This window comes from Podarcis tiliguerta, assembly GCF_965153285.1.
Source record: "Podarcis tiliguerta genome assembly, chromosome: 2".
Taxonomy (NCBI): domain Eukaryota; kingdom Metazoa; phylum Chordata; class Lepidosauria; order Squamata; family Lacertidae; genus Podarcis; species Podarcis tiliguerta.
The window spans coordinates 116,280,240-116,301,416 of NC_139535.1; the positions used below are offsets into that span (position 1 = coordinate 116,280,240).

The window sequence follows — 21,177 nt, forward strand, 5'->3', positions numbered from 1 at the left end:
CCAGGCGATCTTCGGCCGCGTCCTCATCGCAAGCCTCCCCATTCGTGTGACCGAGCGGGCCTTCCTTAAGTGCCTTCGCGTCCCCTCTGGCTCCTGCTCCTTCTTCACTTGGATCATGAACGTCGGAGACCAGCGCCTGGCTAGAGGTCCCTCGGAGGGAATGACTGGCCGCGGCCCCGTCCTGGGCTGGGGTGGGGTGAAGGGCTGGGGGAGTTGAGTGACAAGCAAGAAGCAGCCTCCCCTCCTGCAGAAAGAGGGTTTTCTGTATCTCGGGTCTCCTGGAATTTAATGTGACGGGAAGGGGAGCGGCCCGTCCAAAGGCGCTTGGCTTCCCCCCTCCCTTCCCTCCCCGTCGGGCTGTGATGCGTCTCCTTTGCGCAAAGGCGCATTGTTCGCGGTAGCGCACCGCGCCGGGTCCTCCTGGCTCGATGGCTCACTCCAGGGCGACCCTCATCACAGCCTCTATAAGAAGCCGGCCCTGGCGAGGGGATGTCAGACGTGCTTCGAGGGGCCCCCAGCTAGCAGGACGCGCGACGTCTCCCCCTCTTGCGCCTTAGTTGCTCTCCAGAGAGAAGCGTCGCCATCCGGGACGGCCGGGAACGGAGAGCAACTCCTCGCGGGACTTTTCGCCGGCAGCTCCTCTCTTTCTATTATTATTATTATTATTATTATTAATACTACTACTATTTTAAAAAACCAAAAAAACTTCGATTTGGGCTCAAACTACTCTCCACAAGTGAGGACCTTTCCCCGGGCGCACAGTGCACGCCTCTCCAGCAAGGTCTTTGGAGACGGATTCTCTACCCCACCTCTCCACCCACCCATCTCTTCTCCGCTGCTTTTTTTTTTTTTTTTTTTTTGGCGGTTCAGCCGAGCAGGCAAGCAGGGCAGGCGAAGCGATGAGCCCCGTGGCATTAATGCTAGGCTTGAAGACCTTGTGGGTTTTGGCTTTTTCCTCTCTTTCCAACACGCTGGCGGTGAATAACAGCGGCCGATGGTGGTAAGTGCGCTTTACGCGCTGTGCGCCTTTGGGGAGCCTTTCCAAATTCGAAGAGCCTGGGGAGGGGAATCAAATCCGCCTCGGCCCGGCTCCCACGGAGGTGACCTGCGACTCCCCACTCCTGGTGTTGCTGGCAGAGCTTCGGGAAGCTGCGCCAAGTGCCCAGGTGGATGAGCAGAGCAAGAACCCAAGGCGCGCTCACAGGGGGCGCACGCTCGGCGAGCCGCCCGGACCTGGTTTGCCCTGTAAGATTCCCGACCGCAGGCACGTTGTATCGCCTGGCCCTTTGCTGTGGAATCCTGATCTAGCTAAAGACCAGGGCATCTGCATACGCCTGAGAGAGGCATCCTCGTGGTACAAGACATATAGGGCAGAAAAAGACATAGGGCTTAAACTAGCCTTCACTGACACCCCAAGGCGCCTTTGGCAACTGAGGTCAGCGGATGGGTCTAATTTGGAAGTGTGATAGCGTACAGGTGTGGTGTAGTAGTTATTCTTTTAGAAAAGTGACGACGACGGTGATGGTGATGATGCTATTGCTGCTGCTGTTACAGCTACAGTGATGGTTAATTAAGGGCAGGAAAGTGTGTCTTATCATTTGTAAGCTGCCTTGAGTCCCTGTGCGGGGCAAAAGGTAGGGTATCAAATACATATATAATACAGTACGTAATAATAATAGTCTACTGTACAGTTTGCACTGGTGCTGTGGCACAGCTATATGTTACTTCATTTATTGTTGCATAATTACTATGAGTTATATTAATATTTCTTCCTATACTAGTACTTTCATTTTTACTTTTAGATGCTTAGTCTCCCCATAACAATATTTAGGGGCAGGTACTGCAACCCATTAATCCTTAATCATAGCCTTGATGATTAATCATAGCCCATGATCATTCCCAGGGGGGCTGCTTAAGGGTGTCCTTGAGAATTAAATCTCAAATCTGCAAGAATTAAATGAATTCCCAATTAAATCAGAATTAAATAACAATCCTGCACTTCTTTAGCATGGTCCACATGTGCTTCTGACCATTTTACATGTGAGTACAGGCATTTGCAATGTGAATCCCGCAGTCTAGCTCTAGTCTGTATAATTTGTTCAGTGTATTAATTATCACTGGCTCACTCTGTTGTACAGCTTGCAAAGCTAGTTGCTTGGAGCACCAGCATTTTCAGAGGCATTAAAAAGCATTGCATGGTCTCAGACCATGAAGCACTTTAGGATCTTTGGCATGTTGCAGGTATCAGGTGCATGGAATCTGAGGCTGCGCGCACATGCTCATTTACTTGGCATCCAGTGCACTCCCACCACTGGTTTGCGAAGCAGTAGACACACAGCTTTAGTCACAATCCATATCTATCCTGATTTTAAGTTTGTAACATGTACACAGAATTCGATTAGGTTACAAGGGCAGCTGCTTGGTGCGTATCTATAGCTATGGATATGAAAATAAAGTGTGTATTCTGCTGGGATAGCTCTAGGTCTCTGCCTGCCTCCTCCTCTAAATGCAAACCTGAACAGTTAACAGAATGCCCAGCTCCCAATACTCCACCCACATAGCTTGCTGTGTGCTGAAATACTGACCCCTACTAGGAGGTAAGCATCAGAAGTTGGCGATGCAGTTGGGAAATGCCCAGTTTTCAGATTTCCCTAGTAATCTGTATGTCTTGGGCTGCACAAGTACCAACTTCCAAATTTCTGGGTTGTTTACTGGTACCTAAAACTGAGGGCACAGATTTCATGCTTCCTATCATTAGGGAAAGACTTATAAATGCCCGTACAACTTTCACAGTAATCAGCATATGATGGGTTGTGTGTGTTGACAGATTCATTTTCTCGGTCGACTTGAAGCACCGTAATTATTTGGGGATGCACCATCAGCTCCCTGTTTTGAAAGAGAGAAGTACAATGTCCCACGTTTCAAATTATTTCTGGAACTGGAGTGTCTTGGATGACATGTGTACCCAATTTCAGAGTTCTAACTCATCGCAAAGTACCTTAAGAATCTGCTGCTGCTCCAACTCGCAGAGTGTGAGTCAGTGAGGCCCAAATGTCTTTAATACTACTAGTAAATGAAGCCTGCATTCTCCAAGCATAGCTATATGTCCCTTGTTAATAAGTCCTCTGCAAGCCCCACATCCAAATCTGAGGATGCCATGGAAGTCCTACAGACCAATAGGCTGTCTTATAGAGCATGTGGCTTGGCTTGATCTAAGTTAGAATTCTGGTCTTTTCTGAGAAGGAAACTCTGTGCTCCAAGCTTTCACCAGAAGGTGCAAAAAAGTCTCACTTCTCCACCCCCCCCCCACCTCACATATCTTGGAAAATATTTTTAAAATATATGTTCCTCAGATGCTTTTCTAGTAATTCCAATGTCTTGGGCTGTGTGAATGCCAAATTTTGATTTCCTGGAAGAACCTTCATTATTGTATGGTTCTACTTGAGACACCGTTTTGTGATAGAGTTGTATAAATGTTCTACTTTGGGAATTTTTCTGGCAATCAAGGTCTCTTTCACCAGGTGTATCAAAATTTTAGGACTGTAACTCATCAGGAAGTATCCTAACAGTTTTAATACATCTGTGAGTCATTCACTGAATCCGTCTAATGTGAGACACTCATTAGTAATAAACCGCAAAGCAGAATCAACAGAGCAACAAATCTGATTTAATGTTTATGGATATCAGGAATAATCTATAGACTGAAAGCAGGAAGCACATAGGACTGCTTGCTGTTTACTTTTACACAATACTTAGGAATGTTCACAGCTAACTCCATTAATTTTGTTTTGTTTTTATCCTGCATTTCAAGTACAAAAGCAACCCCCCTCAGCATTTTAAAATAATATAAAATAGCTTAAACAAGAAAAATTATAATCAGTAGCAGCAATACACACCAACAATTCATACCAGATCAGCCATTCAGCCAAATGCTTTCTGTAATTGGACGGTCCTTGAAGAAACCTGCATAAGGTCTCACGGAACATCGCCTCTTGTGGAAGCTTAATCCACAGAGCAGGTGCTGTGACCTATTACACCCTCCCTTCTTTTCAGACTCAACACACTGAGAGGGAGGCTGCTGCAAATGGCATGTGTACAATGTGTGTGGTGCTTCTTACCATGTAGATGCTCTTCATCCTGTGGTCAGTAGCAGCGCCAGTCCAAGCGGCTGCCAGGAATGTGTGGTATGTGGTGCTCTGCGCATGAGGCACAAGATCCAGGTGGCCAGTAGCACTACAAATTGCGGCCACTGTGGGGAGAAGTCACCCCACAGGTGCCGTTTTCAGTCTCCTCCACTGGATGGGGCATGAGGTACAGCTTGACCCTTAGAATATGCAGCATAGATCTGTAATTATATTGCTATTATTATTTCTGATTAATAACAAACAAACAAACATATACCGTATTTTTTGTTCTATAAGACTCACTTTTTCCCTCCTAAAAAGTAAGGGGAAATGTGTGTGTGTCTTGTGGAGTGAATGCAGGCTGCGCAGCTATCCCAGAAGGCAGAACAGCAAGAGGGATTGCTGCTTTCACTGCGCAGCGATCCCTCTTGCTGTTCTGGCTTCTGAGATTCAGAATATTTTTTTTCTTGTTTTCCTCCTCCAAAAACTGGTGCGTCTTGTGGTCTGGTGCGTCCTATAGAGCGAAAAATACGGTATTCTATTCAGCGTCACATATTAGTGTTACATGATAGAGAATTATGAAATCATGAATGGTATGGAGGGAGGAGAGAAAGAGAGAGATTGGTTGATTCTTGGCGTTACCCAGGAAAGTTGATTGGTAGTGGGAGGTAGACAGGCAACAAGCTGCATGTTCCTGCATTGCTGCGGGTTGGACTAGATGATCCTTAGGGTCCCTTCCGATTCTATGAAAAGGAATTGCTTCACACAGTGTATCACTAAGTGGGGGAACTCACCACCACAAGATGTAGTGATAGCAACTAGATTAAAGGTAAAGGGACCCCTGACCCATAGCTGTCAACTTTTCCCTTTTTAAAGGGAAATTCCCTTATTCCGAATAGGATTCCTCGCAATAAAAGGGAAAAGTTGACAGCTATGCCCTGACCGTTAGGTCCATTTGCGGATGACTCTGGGGTTGTGGCTCTCATCTCGCTTTATTGGCTGAGGGAGACGGCATACAGCTTCCGGGTCATGTGGCCAGCAGGACTAAGCTGCTTCTGGTGAACCAGAGCAGCGCACGGAAATGCCGTTTACCTTCCCGCCGGAGTGGTACCTATTTATCTACTTGCACTTGATGTGCTTTCGAACTGCTAGGTTGGCAGGAGCAGGGACTGAGCAACGGGAGCTCACCCCGTCACGGGAATTCAAACCGCCGACCTTCTGATCGGCAAGTCCTAGGCTCTGTGGTTTAGACCACAGCGCCACCTGCGTCCCTATTATTTGGCTTTAAATTTTATTTTAAAGTGTGAGAGCAAGTTAATGGAGGATTGTTATATCAGTGTGTATTAGCCATGGCAGCTAAATGGAATCACTACTAGTTGTAGAACTAATCCACTGCTTGGGGCTGAAGGAGGAGGTAGAGTACTTGCAAGAAAGATGCAGAAACTTTGGACAACTCTGCACTGATCCTGCTATGTAGACCCTTGACTGCCACTTGGGCTAGTGAGTTATATGTTGCTAATTTGTTTTTTGTGGGATTTGCTAGGTAATTCTGTAGTCTTCTTTCTCCTTGGATGAAATAGAAAGGAAAGGAAGGAAATTCTCGCTCAATATTTATCACATTTCCAGCATGCAAAGTGCCCCTAATGCCAAACATGTATGGCATTTCCTTTTGGGTTGCTCTTTAGATCTATAGGGTGTCCCTGGCTAGAAATGGGAACACTCTGCCTCCCTCGTGTTTAATAACTAGACCAGGACTGGGGAACATGTGGCTCTGTGGTCTTGAGACCCCGACTTACAGAATCCCTGACATTATTGAACACGTTGTCTGAATGCTGATGGAGAACTAGGCTAATTTCCCAACTAGTTCTCAGTATCAATGGCTCTGTAACACATCCAATTCTTTCTTAAAAAAATAAATAAATCATCTGTAGACTTCAGGAGCTGTTTCCACTTTTAATATTTCATTCATTCATAGATACCCCATCTTTTCCCCTGCCAAGTGGCAGACCTTGGAGTCTCAAATTTCAGTGGCCCCCCTGTGCAACACCAGAATTTGGCACCCCTGCCTCTCATGCTCTGTTCTAAAACATAGTTGCTGCATCCCCTGCAGTTCCCCTGAGACTCTGCGCCCAGTGCCACCGAACGGGTTGCACTCCCCTAAATCCACCTCTGTCCTGACGGGACTCAAGGCGATTGCTCATTAAGGTCATCAACAGAGGCCGCCTTGTGGGACTTGCCAGCGTCTGAAGCGTATTTAGTTGGGGCTACGGTAAGAGGCTTCTTTGTAGGTGTGCCCAGGCTCTGGAACTCCCTGTGCAGGCATCTCCATCTTACTTCCTCTCTGATGACCTTCCGCCAAATTGCAAAGTTGGTTCTTTTAAGAAAGGCATCTGACAGATAGGAAGCTGGTTATGGTCTCCCTCTGGTATGTTATGGTTGATTGTCCTGATACTTTCGGCAGTGAGGTTAATCTGTAGGAAGTTTTAATTCCAAACTTTAAAAATTATTTTGTAACACCACTTTTATGCTGCTTGATAGTGAATATTACCGGTGCTCCTTTCATGTTGCTGTTTATTATTATTATTGGTTTTAAGCATTGTCAGATACCTCATTCATCCTTTATGGAGTGTGGTTCCCCCCAATGGTTTTAAATAAGCATGCAGTGGTTTGTAGCATTTCACAGCATTCAACAGTTCACAAGCAATGATATTTAGTATTTGACAGGTGGCAGTGAATGAGATTTTACATTTGATGCCTATGAAAACAGTCAGAAGATGCCAATAAGTCCCTCAGCTGATGTAAATATCCGTGTTCAATGCTGCAAGAAATTTGAATGTGCCATTTCACACACCAAAATTTGTGTGTCAGAATTTGAACTTTCTACTGAAACGCTTGCCATTCTGTGACTGCAGGGGAATCATCAATGTGGCCTCGTCTACCAACCTGCTGACGGACTCCAAGAACGTGCAGCTGGTGCTGGACCCTTCTCTGCAGCTGCTGAGCCGCAAGCAGCGCAAGCTCATCCGCCAGAACCCAGGCATCCTGCACAGCATCAGCAGCGGCCTGCAGAGCGCCATCAAGGAGTGCAAGTGGCAGTTCCGCAACCGCCGCTGGAATTGCCCCACCACACCAGGGCCAAACATTTTTGGCAAGATTGTCAACAGAGGTAAGGAGGTGACAGGAGACGGAGACTGGGCAATAGGAGTCCTGGGATGGGGATCCATTTAGAGTCATAGAACTGTAGAGTTGGAAGGGACCCTGAGGATCATCTAGTCCAACCCCCTGCAATGCAGGAATAGGCAACTGCCCCATACAGGGATCTAACCTGAAACCTTTGCATTATTAGCACCACGCTCAAACCAGCTGATTTGCTTATATAGAATGAGCCTGGTGCAGCTGAGATTGTGTTCTTGTCCACCCACTGAAACAAGAGAATAAACAATCCCAGATGATTGGTTCACCGCAATCTGAAAAGCTCTATTTCTTCTGCTCTTTCACATCTGTCTCCCACCGTCTAGACCAGGGCTGTCCAGATGCTGGACTCCCAACTCCCATAATCTCTGACCTTTGGCCATAGTGCCTGGGATTAAGGAGACCTGGAGGGCCACGGATTCCCCACCCCTGGTATAAATGAAAGTCTGTTACAACCAAATGAGCGGATTTCTTATGCAATCTGCTACAGGAAGTAATGCAAGGAAGTGTACAGACTACTTTGCATTTCATGATATTTGTGTTCTGCTTCCCAGTGTTTTGTATGTGTGATGCAAGCTTGTGTGACTCATTAACAAAGGATAAGCTTTTGCACCACTGCTGCTCCATTGACTGTTCTTCCCTCCTCTTTCACCATCAGAGCTTCTTTTCATTTTTGCTTAAAAACATTATAAATCCGCACGGCAGCACAGATACTTGCATTCGCCATAGACCCCTGGCCCAGTTGGTGATGACCACAAGAAATACTCCAAGGGCGCAAGATGCAAGTCTTAGCATGCGCACCAGTTTCACAGACTGCCTGAGACCAATGCAGGCCACTCTGACCTTTACCTTTACTTTACCTAAACTTCCTGAAATGAGAGTGGGAAATGTGTAATTAAAAGCAGGAATTAGGTGGGACAAGTCATTAAGTTACCCAAATCAAGCCTGGGCTATTGCTGTCTAGTATTAACTAGAAGAGCAAGATAGCCTCACCTTATTCGGAATGCAAAATAGGCATGAGAATAGAAGCATTGTTATTGAAAGTGTTAGAATATGTCTCATGAGGATATTGTCTTCATAGTGGTGCAGCAACAAAACTGCTAGCCCATTTGCAAAGCTAAGTAGAGTCTGCTTTGGTTTCAGATTGGATGGGGAACCGTGTGTTGAAATTCCTGGGTTGGACTAGATGACCCTTGGAGTCCCTTCTAGAGTTCTGTGATTCTATGACTCATTACAAACATTACGTATGTTGTCAAAATATCCAGTGGAAGGATTAGCATCTTTTGTTGAACACCTGTTTGCTTTTAGGTCTTGATGGTCAGTTCGGTTGACGTTCTGTAAGCTGGCTTGCTCCGTGGGTTTTGGTGGCTAAAATATGTCTCTTCCATAAGCATTGCAGTGTGACCAGCCCGAGACACCAGTTCAAGCATGGAAGAAGCAGCCTGTGGCAGGATAGGTGTTTGTTTGAAGGGGGTCCAGATAAGTGTTGTTTGCTTTAGGTTGAATTGGTGCCGTTTTATAAACTTAACATTGTCTGTCTTGGAGCTTGCCTGCTCCCCCACGCTCCATGTAAATCAAGGGGCGATTAACACAGGGAAGGCCTGTCCCATCTTGCCTCAGGCCACCCCCTCTGCGGTCTCACTTCCCAGGCGTGCAGAGCTTCCAGGTTTCAGGAAGGGGTTCACAAGATTCTTCAGGCACCTGGAAGCTGCAGTTGCTTCTCCTTGCATCTCTGGCAGCACAGAGTGGGCAGGGCACCCACTGCGACCACAAGATCTCACCAGAAGCTGCTGCCACTGCTTTCCTTGCTTCTCCAGCTGTGGCGGCAGGGGCAGATGGGGCGCCCATGGTGACACCGCCCCTTGAGGTTCTGCCACCCAAGGCAGGTGCCTCACGACTAACCGATGGCTCTCCAGATTAATAACATCTGGAGCTGGGCTCCAGGTCTCAAAGGCCAAGGATGATGGCAGCTGTAGTACAGCAACATCTGGAGGGCCAGAGTCAGATTAGCTACCATGATTTAAATAGATATTTTAAAATGAAAAATATCCCAGTAGTCTCTAGTTCTCTCCCCTCATAAGGAGGAACTTGAACAGCTGCCCCAGAACTTTCTGGTCCTTGGGAAACTGGGAGAATTTGCACACAAATGAAGCACTACAACCTGTCAGAAGGCACCACAGTCGCCTTGAATCTATTCAGTGTGCGGGGAAGTGCCATGAAGCACTGGAAACCTACCATGGGCTCCCAATTCTTGTCTTGAAAGCGTCTTGTGGTTGCCTGTCATTATTATTAGCCAACAGCCTTGTACTCACAGTTGCTCGGGAATTCTAAGATCAGTTTTGGAATCAGTGATTAAAATCAGTACAGTTTTGAAAGGTTCCGTCTCTTAAGAGGAGTCCAAATGCATAGCGAACAGAGAAACTACAGTACTTTCCAAAATGTATAGCAGTTTACATTATTGCCCCACCATTTCTTCAAGGAGCGTAGGGTAGCATGCAAGAGCCTTATTTTGTCTTCACAACAACCCTTTGAGGTAGGTTGCTCTAAGAGAGGGCAGCTGGCCTTTGTGAACTTCCTTCCCCGCTGGGGATTTGAGCCTGATTTCCCCCCATCCTAATCTGACACACTAACCATTATTTCACCTTGGCTATCATCTCTGCCTCATCCTGGTTAGCAGTGGCGTAGCGTGGGGGGTGCAGGGGGGGCCGGCCGCACCGGGCGCAACATCTGGGGGTTAGGGTTAGGGGGCGCAAATCCACGGGTTGGGGGCGCAAATTACTTGCCTTGCCCCGGGTGCTGACAACCCACGCTATGCCACTGCTGGTTAGGATGGCTTGTGGTGCCACAGTGGTGCTCTATGCTGGTGAGAGGGAGAGAGAGAGAGAGAGAGAGAGAGAGAGAGAGAGAGAGCGAGAGCGCCTTGGAAAAGGCAAACTGTCCTTGTGTAGCCCAGAGGAGGCAGTTTAAGTGCACAGCTCCTGTTTGCAAAACGTTTCCTTCTATTATCAGCGCATAAACACAGCACACAGCTGGGATTTGTACACCAGGCATCATGTATTATTTTGGTTTTTAATAGTCAGTAATTGTTATTATTTTCCTCTCCATATGAAGAGGACAGACATTCCTTTCCCACAAACTCCCAGACTCTTTAGCATGCCTCTTCTTGCTCTCCTTTCCCAGCTAAAGAATTTTTTTAATGGGTTGCAGCATTTAGCCAATCGAACTTTTCAATTCTTTGATTCGAAAAGATGCTCCCAATTAATCAGGAAGCAGATTTTTTAACTGTCCTCCTTTTGTATAAGAAAGAGGGGAGACTTTTCTAAGATAGTAGCATCACACACATCTTGTAACCACAAAATCGAGATTGTACAGCAAGGATTGGGGAACCTGATGCACTCCAGATGTTGCTAAACTACATCTCCCATCACCCCTGACCACTGGGCCATGCTGGCTGGACTGACAGGTGCTGGAGTCCAACAACATCTGGAAGGCCACACATTCCCCACCCCTACTGTAGGCACACCGGAGTGTAACTCCAAGCTTTCCCCATGTTCCTTGCAACAGCTGGCTTAGTTTGCTTGTATGAATAACCTGTCTCAACGTAGTTGTGCAGGCTGCCTACTATCAGTTTATTATAACAGTTTTGGTTGGATTATGCAAGGTGAACTGTGGATGGAGTTCGGCAGTTGGATATAACTACCCCCCAAGTATGGTGATGGCAAGGAGACTCTCATGGCTGTTTGGTCCCTGCTGGTAATTGTCTTGTGAACAGAGCAGGGCAAAAACGGGGTCTTGGGATCCTTCCGGTTTGTGGGACAGGGATGGATGGCAGGATGTTGCGATTCTATGATTCTACCAAACCAATCTTTTTGGTTTTCTGATTTGTATGGGTATTCTTCTGGCTGCTTCAATAAAAGTTCGCTTTGCAAGGTGCCTCCATCTTCCTAAATGTGAAGAGGGAGAGAAAATACTTAGACTCAAAGAACTGTAGAGTTGGAAGGGCCCACAAGGGTCATCTAGTCCAACCCCCTGCAATGCAGGAATCTTTTGCCCAGCCTGGGGCTTGAACCCACAACCCTGAGATGAACAGCCTCGTGCTCTACCAACTGAGCTATCCCAGGGGATACTTGATGAATGAGGCAGCAGCTGTTATTTGTGCCAGCAGTGATGCTGATCTCCGGGCATGTGCTGGGGTGGCCCTTATTCTGAATGGGGATAAATGAACTGTGGACTCTGATGCCGCATGCTGACATATCTGCCCCTCCCATCTCCCACCTCCAGGTTGCCGCGAAACAGCTTTCATCTTCGCCATCACCAGCGCTGGCGTCACCCACTCTGTGGCCCGCTCCTGCTCCGAGGGCTCCATCGAATCCTGCACCTGTGACTACCGCCGGCGCGGCCCAGGGGGTCCTGACTGGCACTGGGGGGGCTGTAGCGACAATGTGGACTTCGGCAGGGTCTTTGGACGAGAGTTCGTGGACTCCAATGAGAAGGGGCGGGACCTGCGTTTCCTGATGAATTTGCACAACAATGAAGCAGGACGTCTGGTAGGAAGTGAGAGAGCGTGTGGGCGAGGAAGTGTAGACAAAGCTGTAGGTGTGCTTGCAGGTGTGTGTGTGTGTGTAGATTGCTGTGTTTGCAGCACCAAACCAACTTCCCCAGGGTGCATGCCTGGTGGTGTGTATGGAGGTCCTGGGATGCCAGAAGGAGGTGTACAAGGTGCCATCCAACCGTCTTAGGGACTCCACTCCTTAGCCTTTTCTTCTCCCAAAGATATCCTGCAAGGCAGCAGAGGTTTAGGACCAGAGTTTTCCTTCTTCTAGATGGGCTGATGAGCCTCATTTGCACTACAGCACGTGCAGAAACCCACATCTCAGCTGCAATATTAACACTGGGCTGGGCTGTTGTAAGCCATTTTCTTTCCACGATGGGGATAATGGATCACAGTGGCATTGGCAGGATTTTTTTTAACATGTTGAAAAGCAAACAAAAATACGAGTAAGACCGCAGTTAGAGAGAATGACAACCTATTGTGTATAGACTAGGGGATGCCATTCACACAACCATTTTTCACATGGTGAAGTCAGCAACAGCTGACTTTTGCTGTTATCTGAGCTATCAAACTGTTCTTGTGAGTGTTTCAACATGTGTCTAGACTCTAGACCATAATTCACTCTGTCCTGACCCCACCAAAAAAACGTGGAAAAATGGCTTTCAATCAAGAGCGGATGTGTAATGATTTGAATAGTGTCCAAGTACTCACAAGATTGGCTCACTATACTAAACTCCACCAAAACAGTTAACTCTGGCTGTGTACACATCATACATTTAAAGCAGATTTTTGCCCCAAAGAATCCTGGGAACTGTAGTTTATCCACCACGTAGCTGCACTTCCCAGCACACTTAAAACTACAGTTCCCAGGATTCTTCGGGGTGGGGTATGTGCTCTGAATGGGGAATCACAAGTTGGCAGAGCACTGTTGCACTCATGACTTGCTTGTGGGCTTCCCAGAGGCAGAATTTGGTTGGCTGGATGCTGAACTAAATGCACCTTTGCATGCACCTCCTTGCATTCTTCTTCTTCCTATTTTCCTCAATGTAACCCAAGGCAGCTAAATTGCTAAAAATATATAAAAAACAATAATAAAAAATAATAGAATTAAAACTATTTACAGTCATACCTCGGTTTACAGATGCTTCAGGTTGCGTTTTTTTGGGTTACGGACTTGCCGAAACCCGGAAGTACCGGAACAGATTACTTCTGGGTTTCGGGGGTCACGCATGCGCAGAAATTTGCGCATGTGCAGAAGCGCAGAGTCGCAACCCACACGTGCTGATTGCAAATGCTGAAGGTTGCGAATGTGCATCCTGCACAGATCATGTTCGCAACCTGAGCGCCCACTGTGCATACATAAGATCTGCTTAAAACATACAAATAATTGTACTGTAAACAGCAGGGCACCTGTCCTTTCATTAAAAGCAGTCAGTTCCCAAAAGCCTGTTGAAAGAAGAAGGTCTTTACCTGCCAGCCAAAGGACAACGAGGTGGGAGCCAGTCTGGATTCTCCAAAGAGGGAGTTCCGGAGTCCGGGAGCAGTCACCAATAAGGCCCTTTCCCGTGTCCCAAGGGACCAGATCCCACCCAGAACTATATCTAGTATTCCTAATCCATCCTCCCCATGGACTTTGATAAAGGCAAGATGATACTGGCAGCTGCATTTCTCCTTTTCTGCAATTGGAAGGAGAAAAGGCCTCCCAGCCACTCTGAGCAGCAGCACAGCCTTCGGCAGCCTGCCAGCCATGTTTCCCACGCCTCTGGGAGTGACGGGATGTCACCATCTAGTGCCAATCCCATGGGCATTCTGAAAGATCACCAGGAGAGGCTGCCTGCTATCATTATTGGTCTCAAGTATTCTTTCTTCCTTTTTCTTTAAAAACAAACGAACAGAAAAAGGGGGTGGGGTTTAGCCTCCTCATAGTTAACTAAGGTTAACTCCCACCTCGAACATTTCATAGAAATTCATTCCCCCTACATCCCTGGAAGCAGAGAATCCCACCCCGCTTGATGTGTGACAAACGGTCCCAGAAAAATGAAGGAAAGATCGTTGGCTATGCAATCATTATTTCCACCCCCAGCAATTCTATGAAGAAGTTTCTTTCTCTTTAGCTGCCTGGTTTAATGGCCTTCTCGCTCTGTGGCTCTCTATTGCTGGAGCCCCAGCTCCCATAATCCCTGGCCACTCTGTCTGGAGCTGATGGGACTTGGAGTCCAACAACATCTGCAAGGCCACAAGTTTCCCTGCCCTGCCTTGCACCCTTTTGGACATAGAGGAACACCCCCTGCTGCCAGAGGCACTGCTAGGTTGGTGAGGGGTGGGGGAGATCAGGTACCTTCTGCCACCGCCAGCTCTGGCCTCTCCACTTGTGCTTTAGATGCAGGAGGTTTTTAAACTCTTAAGAGATGGGGCTCCTGCTACTCCCAGTAGCACAGTCCCCTCTTTGCCAGATCCCTCCGCCTATATGATGTCTCGCCACTTTGGAGCCACTCCAGGAAGCATGGGTCAGCTGCCTCCCTCTTGCCACTCAGGACTTGGAGTGGCTCCAGAGCAACATGGCATCCTATTGCGCTGCAACACTCTGAAGCCCTTCTAGGAAGTCTAGGGGAACAGAGTGCTGCAAGGGACACGAGCCCCTTCTTAATTTTGTTTATTTATTAAAGAAAATGAGCCCTCCTCCACCTTTCACCTCTAAGATAATTGGCAGGGCCATAGCTCAGGGGCAGAACATCTGCTTTTCATGCAATTCCCAGCATCTCCAGGTAGGGCTGGGAGGGATCCCAGGAGTCAGTGTAGAAAAGATGGGCCAATGAGTGTGACTCAGTGTATGGCAGCTTCCCAGGCTCCTCTGTTTCCTGCCCCTCAGTCCACTGGCCTGAGCTGGGCAGTGGGCCTTGGACAGTGCAAGTCCACTATTCTGGTTCTCCAACACAGCCTTCCCCGCCCTTTCTAGAGGTTTTATATCCAAAAATAACCATATTCTACTGGCTTTCACTGTTCCACCAGGTTTCTGATATGGCCACTATATATGGCATTCCAGCTCTCCCATCTTGGCTTTGAGGCTTCAGTTATCAGCCTGTACGCATCTAGGCATTGCTCCTTCTCCAAAGGGCCTCTGTTTTGTTTGCAGTTTTTATTCCCATAATAATTTTTTTTCTCTTTCGAACGGCCGTCTGGGTGCTCATTGTCAAGTTCTACCCAATCCCCAGTTTGAGGACCTAAAATATTCACACCATCATCTCTAAGAAATTGATCACCCTAAAAAGTCCCAGAAATCAGAGTAAAAGCTGCTCTGTTAACTTTTTAAAGTTCTGCTTGGCAGGAGACCGAAATGGACCTCACTTTGCCTTCCACAATTTATCACAGGGCACAATTCCCCCTGCATGACCCTAATTGAACACGAGCTGTGCAAGGTCTTAGGCTGTATGTGCACACCATACATTTAAAGCACATTGCTTCCCTGAAAGGACCTTGGGAAGTGTAGCTTGTTAAGGGTGCTGAGAACTGCAGTTTTGTAAGCCATAAGCGACTGTTCCCAGTCTTATTTAGGGAAGCAATGTGCTCCTAATGTAAGGTGTGTACATAGCCACCAGATTGCTCTTCTGCAGCAGCTACTCTGCACAGTAGGTCTTGCACAGGAGAACTTCCTGGTGGATTATGTGCCCAGTGTATCAAATCTGCCTGTCTGCCACTTATGGTATCATAAAATCTGCTCCTTAACCTCATGGCGAGGCCTCTACACTCATGAACAGAATTGTGCAAAAGCCATTTGTGTATCTCTGTGCTCTCTGCATCCATGTATGTGTGCGAACATGTGCATTGGGACGTGTGTGTCCCTGCTGACTTCTCAGAAGTAGGTTATAGGATGGGCGACGAGGGTGGCAGTAGGCAGCATGGGAGGGGTGGGCTGTGGTGGTGTGATGGCCAAAAAAAAGAGGGGGGGAGCAGGGGGAGAAGGCAGCCCTTAAGCAGGCAAACCTCCTGCATGCTAGCCAAGCCCAGAACCACAAGCCCGGCTGCCATGTGGGCTCCTACACATCTGGAAGGAAATGGTTCCAATTCTTCTAATTGCAGTAAAACCCGTTTGGAAGGGAAAGCTCTGGGCTTGGAAAGACGCATCCACATTCCGTGGGTGGGAGGGGGGCCCACAGTGCGCCAAGGGAACAGCTCCCTCTTGGAAGCAAAGGGGTGGGAGGGATGGGTCTGGTGGGAGGAGGGGTTCCCAGCAGAGCAGAGCGAGTGAGAAGCACATACCCAAGCAGCCCTCACCTCGCGGGCACTGAGAAAACGTGGGCAAGCTCCTCTGTTGGAATTAATAACAACAATGATGATGATGATAATAATAATAATAATGATAATAATAATAATAATAATAATGGCAGTTCAGAGCACTTTATGTACAGTACATGGTCCACATAATCCCCACAATTGCCTGTAAAGTAGGTTAAAAGACAAGTCCTGCTTGATGAGGCCAAAGGCCCACTTAGTCCAGCATCTCACCAGGTCCTTACGGGAAGCTCAAAAGCAGGTCCTGAGAACATCAGTGCTCCCCGTCCCTTGTGATTCCCAGCCACTGGCTTTCAGAGGCATCCAGAGGCACACTCTGGTGGTGGATGTTGGACATAGCCCTTGTAGCTAGAAGCTGTTGATAGTTTATCCTCCATGAATTTGTCTCTTCCTCTTTTAAAGTCACTTAAGGTGGTGGCCATTGCTACTCAAAACTGTTATCCCCCTATTGCAGATGAGGCAGGGGGAAGACTGAGGGTAAGAGATATGGGCTTGCCTAATGTCACGAAGTGAGTTTGTGGCCAGGGCAATATTTGAACCATAAACTTCCTGACTACTGTTTCACTATGACTTATCTGTTCCACCATGCTATGAAAAGTATGCAGCCCAAGGAGCCAAGCGTTTAGGCATGAATTTAGATCTGGACAAGCTGGGACGTGTGCAGAGGAGGGCAACCAAGATGACCAAGGGTCTTGCAAACCAAGCCTTATGAGGAACGGTTGAGGGAGCTGGGTATGTTTAGCCTGGAAAAGAGGAGATGGAGAGGAGATATGAGAGCCATCTTCAAATATCTCAAGGGCTGTCACATGGAAGAGAGAACAAGCTTGTTTTCTCCTGTTTTGCAGGCTAGGACTTGAGCCAGTGGCTTCAAGTTACAAGAAAGGAGATTCTGATTAAACAGAAAAGAACTCTGGCAATTAAGAGCTGTTCAACAGTGGAATGGACTCCCTTGGAAGGAGGTGGACTCTCCTTCACTGGAGGCTGTTAAGCAGAGGTTGGGGAACCCATCTGTCAGGGATGTTTTAGTTGAGATTCCTGCATTGCACGGCATTGGACTCGATGGCCCTTGGGGTTCCTTCCAACCACACAATTCTATGATTCTATGGCAGGCATAGGCAAACTCCGGCCTTCCAGATGTTTTGGAACTACAATTCCCATCATTCCTAGCTAACAGGACCAGTGGTCAGGGATGATGGGAATTGTAGTCTCAAAACATCTGGAGGGCCAGAGTTTGCCTATGCCTTTTCTATGGTGTGGTCCGTACTGCGGCTGGCTCAGAACCCTGCTGCTCTGGTGTCTTCTAACAGGCAATTCCTTCCTTTGTTACCATTCAGACGGTCTTCACGGAGATGCGCCAGGAGTGCAAGTGCCACGGGATGTCTGGCTCCTGCACGGTCAAGACCTGCTGGATGCGGCTGCCCACTTTCCGGACCGTGGGGGACTTCCTCAAGGACCGCTTTGATGGTGCGTCACGGGTCATCTACGGCAACAAAGGCAGCAACCGGGCCTCCCGGGTGGAGCTGCACCACCTGGAGCCCGAGAATCCTGCCCACAAGCCCCCTTCCCCCCACGACCTGGTCTATTTTGAGAAGTCGCCCAACTTCTGCACCTACAGCGGCAAGACAGGGACAGCGGGGACAGCAGGCCGCTCCTGCAACAGCTCCTCCCCTGCCCTGGATGGCTGCGAGCTGCTGTGCTGTGGGAGGGGGTACCGGACCCGGACGCAGCGGGTGACGGAGCGCTGCAACTGCACGTTCCACTGGTGCTGCCATGTCAGCTGCTTGAACTGCACCAACATGCAAGTGTTGCATGAGTGCTTGTGAGCAAAGAAAGGAAAGCGGAGAACATTCTGCATCCAGGAAACAAAACACTTCTTAATAGAGGGGATCCAAAAAATGCACACCCCACCAAGAAAAACAGCCCTGCCTGCCGCCGCCACCACCTCACCTCTCCATCTGTCTCCGCACCCTTTGTTGGTCTAGCAAGCGAGTTACCCCCACCCAGCGACCCCTGCCCCAAACAAGGTTCTGCTGTCCACAGAGAGAGAGAGACTCAGCACAATCTGAATGGCTGAAAGAAGCCTGGGAGGAAAGGGGACATTTGTGTGTATATATGCTTGCCAGACCCAAGTCCCCACGAGTTCAGATTGTGTCTCTCTGCTTGTTGGGCAGCCCCTCAGGTCCCGCCTGCTTGTCAAGATTCTCATCACAGGCTTTAATTTGAACCAGATCTCTTCATCAGGGCAGAATCCCGGAAGACTTCAACACTTGGCCTTGTATCTCCCAGTGTATTAGCTGTATTCCCATTAGCTGGAACTGTTGTTGTTGTTGTCATTGTTGTTGTTGTTGTCATTGCTGTTGTTCCTATTCTTGCAGAGTGGTCAAAATAGGAAAAAAAATACCTCTGAGTTTGTGAAGAAAGGTTTAGGAGTGTCCAGACTACAGGGAGCATCTTCCAGGCATGTTTGACCAACACGCAACCTGGCATCTTTCATTTCACAGATTAAGCATTGCCTCAGTGGACTTTCTTTCTCATTGATGAGACACTGTATAAGATTACTAGGCGTTGGAGTGAATGTCTTTTATTTAATACTTTGCATTTTCGTATCCCCCGTCCCATGAGGGATGCAACCCAATGTGCCAGTTCCATGAAGCACCAATCCCAGGCCAGCCTTCCCCAGCTGGGTGCTTTCCAGATGTTTTGGATTACAGTTTCTCCCAGCATGGTCAGTGGGAAGGCATGCTGGGAGTTGTAGTCCCCCCATCATCTGGAAGGCACCAGGTTGGGGAAGTCAGAGGCGTAGGAAGGGGTGTGCAGTAGGTGTGGGCCGCCCCTGTGTCATGACTGAGGAGGCTGACAAAATGGCAGGCAAGTGGGCGGCACACCTCACGCCTGGTGGCACCAGCTCTTCTGACCCAGTGGCAGAGAGCAGCCCTCTGGGAGGGCACCCTCCACGCCCCTTGACAGCTCAGGCATATTCTCTACCGCTGGGGGAAGTCTGTTCTAAGCAATCTGTGGAGCTACAATTTTATAACCTATGGGGGCATATAGATTTGGTGTGCCTATATAAGCCCTATCAAAATGAATGGGAACTGAGCAAGAGCCCTACTCTGGGCAGTTTTCATTTCTTTAGACGGGACATGCAAAAGAGAACATCACAGGCTTAGCACGCCAATCCCTTGGTTCCATCTCCGAGTGTCACATCTGTGCACAACAAAGTGGCGATACAGTGGCTTGATCTGTCAAAGGCCCTGGTGTTGACTTGCCAAGTGCTTGTCAAGTTCAAAGGCAGGCAGGCAGGCAGTTTCCCCAAATTACATGTTGTTACATGTGTTTACAACTATTCCCAAATGCTGTGTGTGTGCGTGCGCGCATGTGCACACACGCACACAAACACACACACACACACACACACACACACACACACACACTCATGTGCCTTCTGGCCTTTGATCACTTTGCCAAGAAAATGTGTTTGGAGAAAGTACTAGCTTTTTTATAAAAAAAAAGTTGTGTTTTTTCTTCTCTTCGTTTCACTCTGCTCTCACCCACTCACCGGATAAACCTGTAAGTAATATGCACTGAAGAAGTGGTTGGGATTGCCGAGAATTTTACATATGTGTGTAAATAAAATATTTATTGTTGCCTGTTTCATATTCTTGTAGGCCTGGACCAAGGTTCCTGCTCCTAGATTTATGTGTCCTGAATCCTGTTTCTGGCACTCTAGAAAAGAATAAAGTATATATTTTTATCAATTCAACTGAGTTTAATGGGTTTGCTACATTCTGCTGAAAGGCCAAGAATGGAAGTGCCTGATCTGCCCTCTGCATCGGCGCTCCGTTGTTGAGATGGTTGCAGATCACCTTCACTTCTAACTTGACCTCCTCTCCACACAGGTCATGGCGTCTTGCCTAGCAATCCTCACACTAAACCGAATTATTTGCAGCTGAGTGACAACGTATCTTTTGGGAACTCAGCCAATCGTCACTTAATGTCTCCAAGTGTTGGATAATTTACCACATCCTTTGCTAATCTGTTCCAATGTTACCCGCCCTATTAAGAAGCCGCATCTCACTTCCAGCTTGAATTCATCTAACTGCAAGCTTCCAGACGCTGGAATTTGTTAGGCTTTGGTCTGCTAGGTTAAAAAGCCATCTCACTGCAGGGTTATATGAAAGCAGAAAACGAAGACATGTTACTAGAGGGAGCATAATCTATGATATAGCTTCCACACATCTTATATTGAATTAAAGGGGTAAGAAAATCTGCAATTTATGGACGGAGAGATGGATAGATGACTAGGCTAATGGATCTTCCTGTATGCCATTCATTTATCCAGAGTTCAAAGTGTTTGCCTTTTTATTTATTGACTGCATATAATTATTTTTGATTATTCATTAAATTTATTTATTAAATAAGCCGCCCTTCATCCAAAGATAACAGGGCAGTTTACAATATAAAAACACAAAATACATACCACAGTAGCAAACAAAACCAATAGTTTTAAAAGACATAAATTGTTTAATTAGACAAAGGCCTGGGAGAAGAGGAATATTTTTGCCTGGTGCCAACAGATATGCAACGAAGGTGCCAGGCGAACCTCTTTGGGGCGAGTGTTGCACAAGTGGGGGGCCACAGCAGAAAAGACCTCCAGACCTCTCACAGGGAAGGCACACGAAGAAGGTCTTCGGCTGTTGACTGTAGTGTCTGGGTTGGTATTGAGGTATTGCAGTCCTGAGCCATTTAAAGCTTTATAGGTCAAAACCAGCACTTTGAATTTGGCTCAGAAACTAATTGGCAGCCAGTGCAGTCAAGCCAGGATTGGCGTTATATGATCACACCCTCTTGCCTGGTGACCTGGATACTGAATTCTGCACAAGCTGAAGTTTCCAAATCATCTTCAGAAGTAGCCCTATGTATAACATGTTGCAGTAATCTAATCTAGAGGTTACCAGAGCACAGAAGACAGAAGTTTGGCTATCCCTGTTCAGACAGAGGTGCAGCTGGGCCACCAGCAGA

At 47.6% G+C, this 21,177-nt stretch overlaps 1 protein-coding gene and 1 long non-coding RNA gene across 2 annotated transcripts in view; one reads left to right on the plus strand and one right to left on the minus strand.

Annotated features, from left to right (window-relative positions):
- LOC310671810 overlaps window positions 1–19,871 on the minus strand; it is a 56,900-nt gene extending 37,029 nt beyond the window's left edge. The window contains exon 1 of the long non-coding RNA XR_014508217.1: window positions 19,556–19,871. This is a non-coding gene — a long non-coding RNA (uncharacterized lncRNA). The remainder of the gene's footprint in view (window positions 1–19,555) is intronic.
- On the plus strand, window positions 676–19,913 carry WNT1 (Wnt family member 1). Its single transcript, XM_083427846.1, has 4 exons — window positions 676–1,000; window positions 7,037–7,290; window positions 11,598–11,863; window positions 17,493–19,913. The coding sequence occupies exons 1-4, from the start codon at window positions 900–902 to the stop codon at window positions 17,979–17,981; spliced, it is 1,110 nt and encodes a 369-aa protein (XP_083283972.1). The 5' UTR covers window positions 676–899; the 3' UTR covers window positions 17,982–19,913.
- The last annotated feature ends 1,264 nt before the right edge of the window (window positions 19,914–21,177 follow it).

Excerpts from the sequence above, each read along its gene's own strand:
- WNT1 (XM_083427846.1), top strand. The coding sequence starts at position 900 with ATGAGCCCCGTGGCATTAATGCTAGGCTTGAAGACCTTGTGGGTTTTG. Across the intron at positions 1,001-7,036 it reads AATAACAGCGGCCGATGGTG|GGGAATCATCAATGTGGCCT; the intron begins GTAAGTGCGCTT and ends CTGTGACTGCAG. Across the intron at positions 7,291-11,597 it reads TGGCAAGATTGTCAACAGAG|GTTGCCGCGAAACAGCTTTC; the intron begins GTAAGGAGGTGA and ends TCCCACCTCCAG.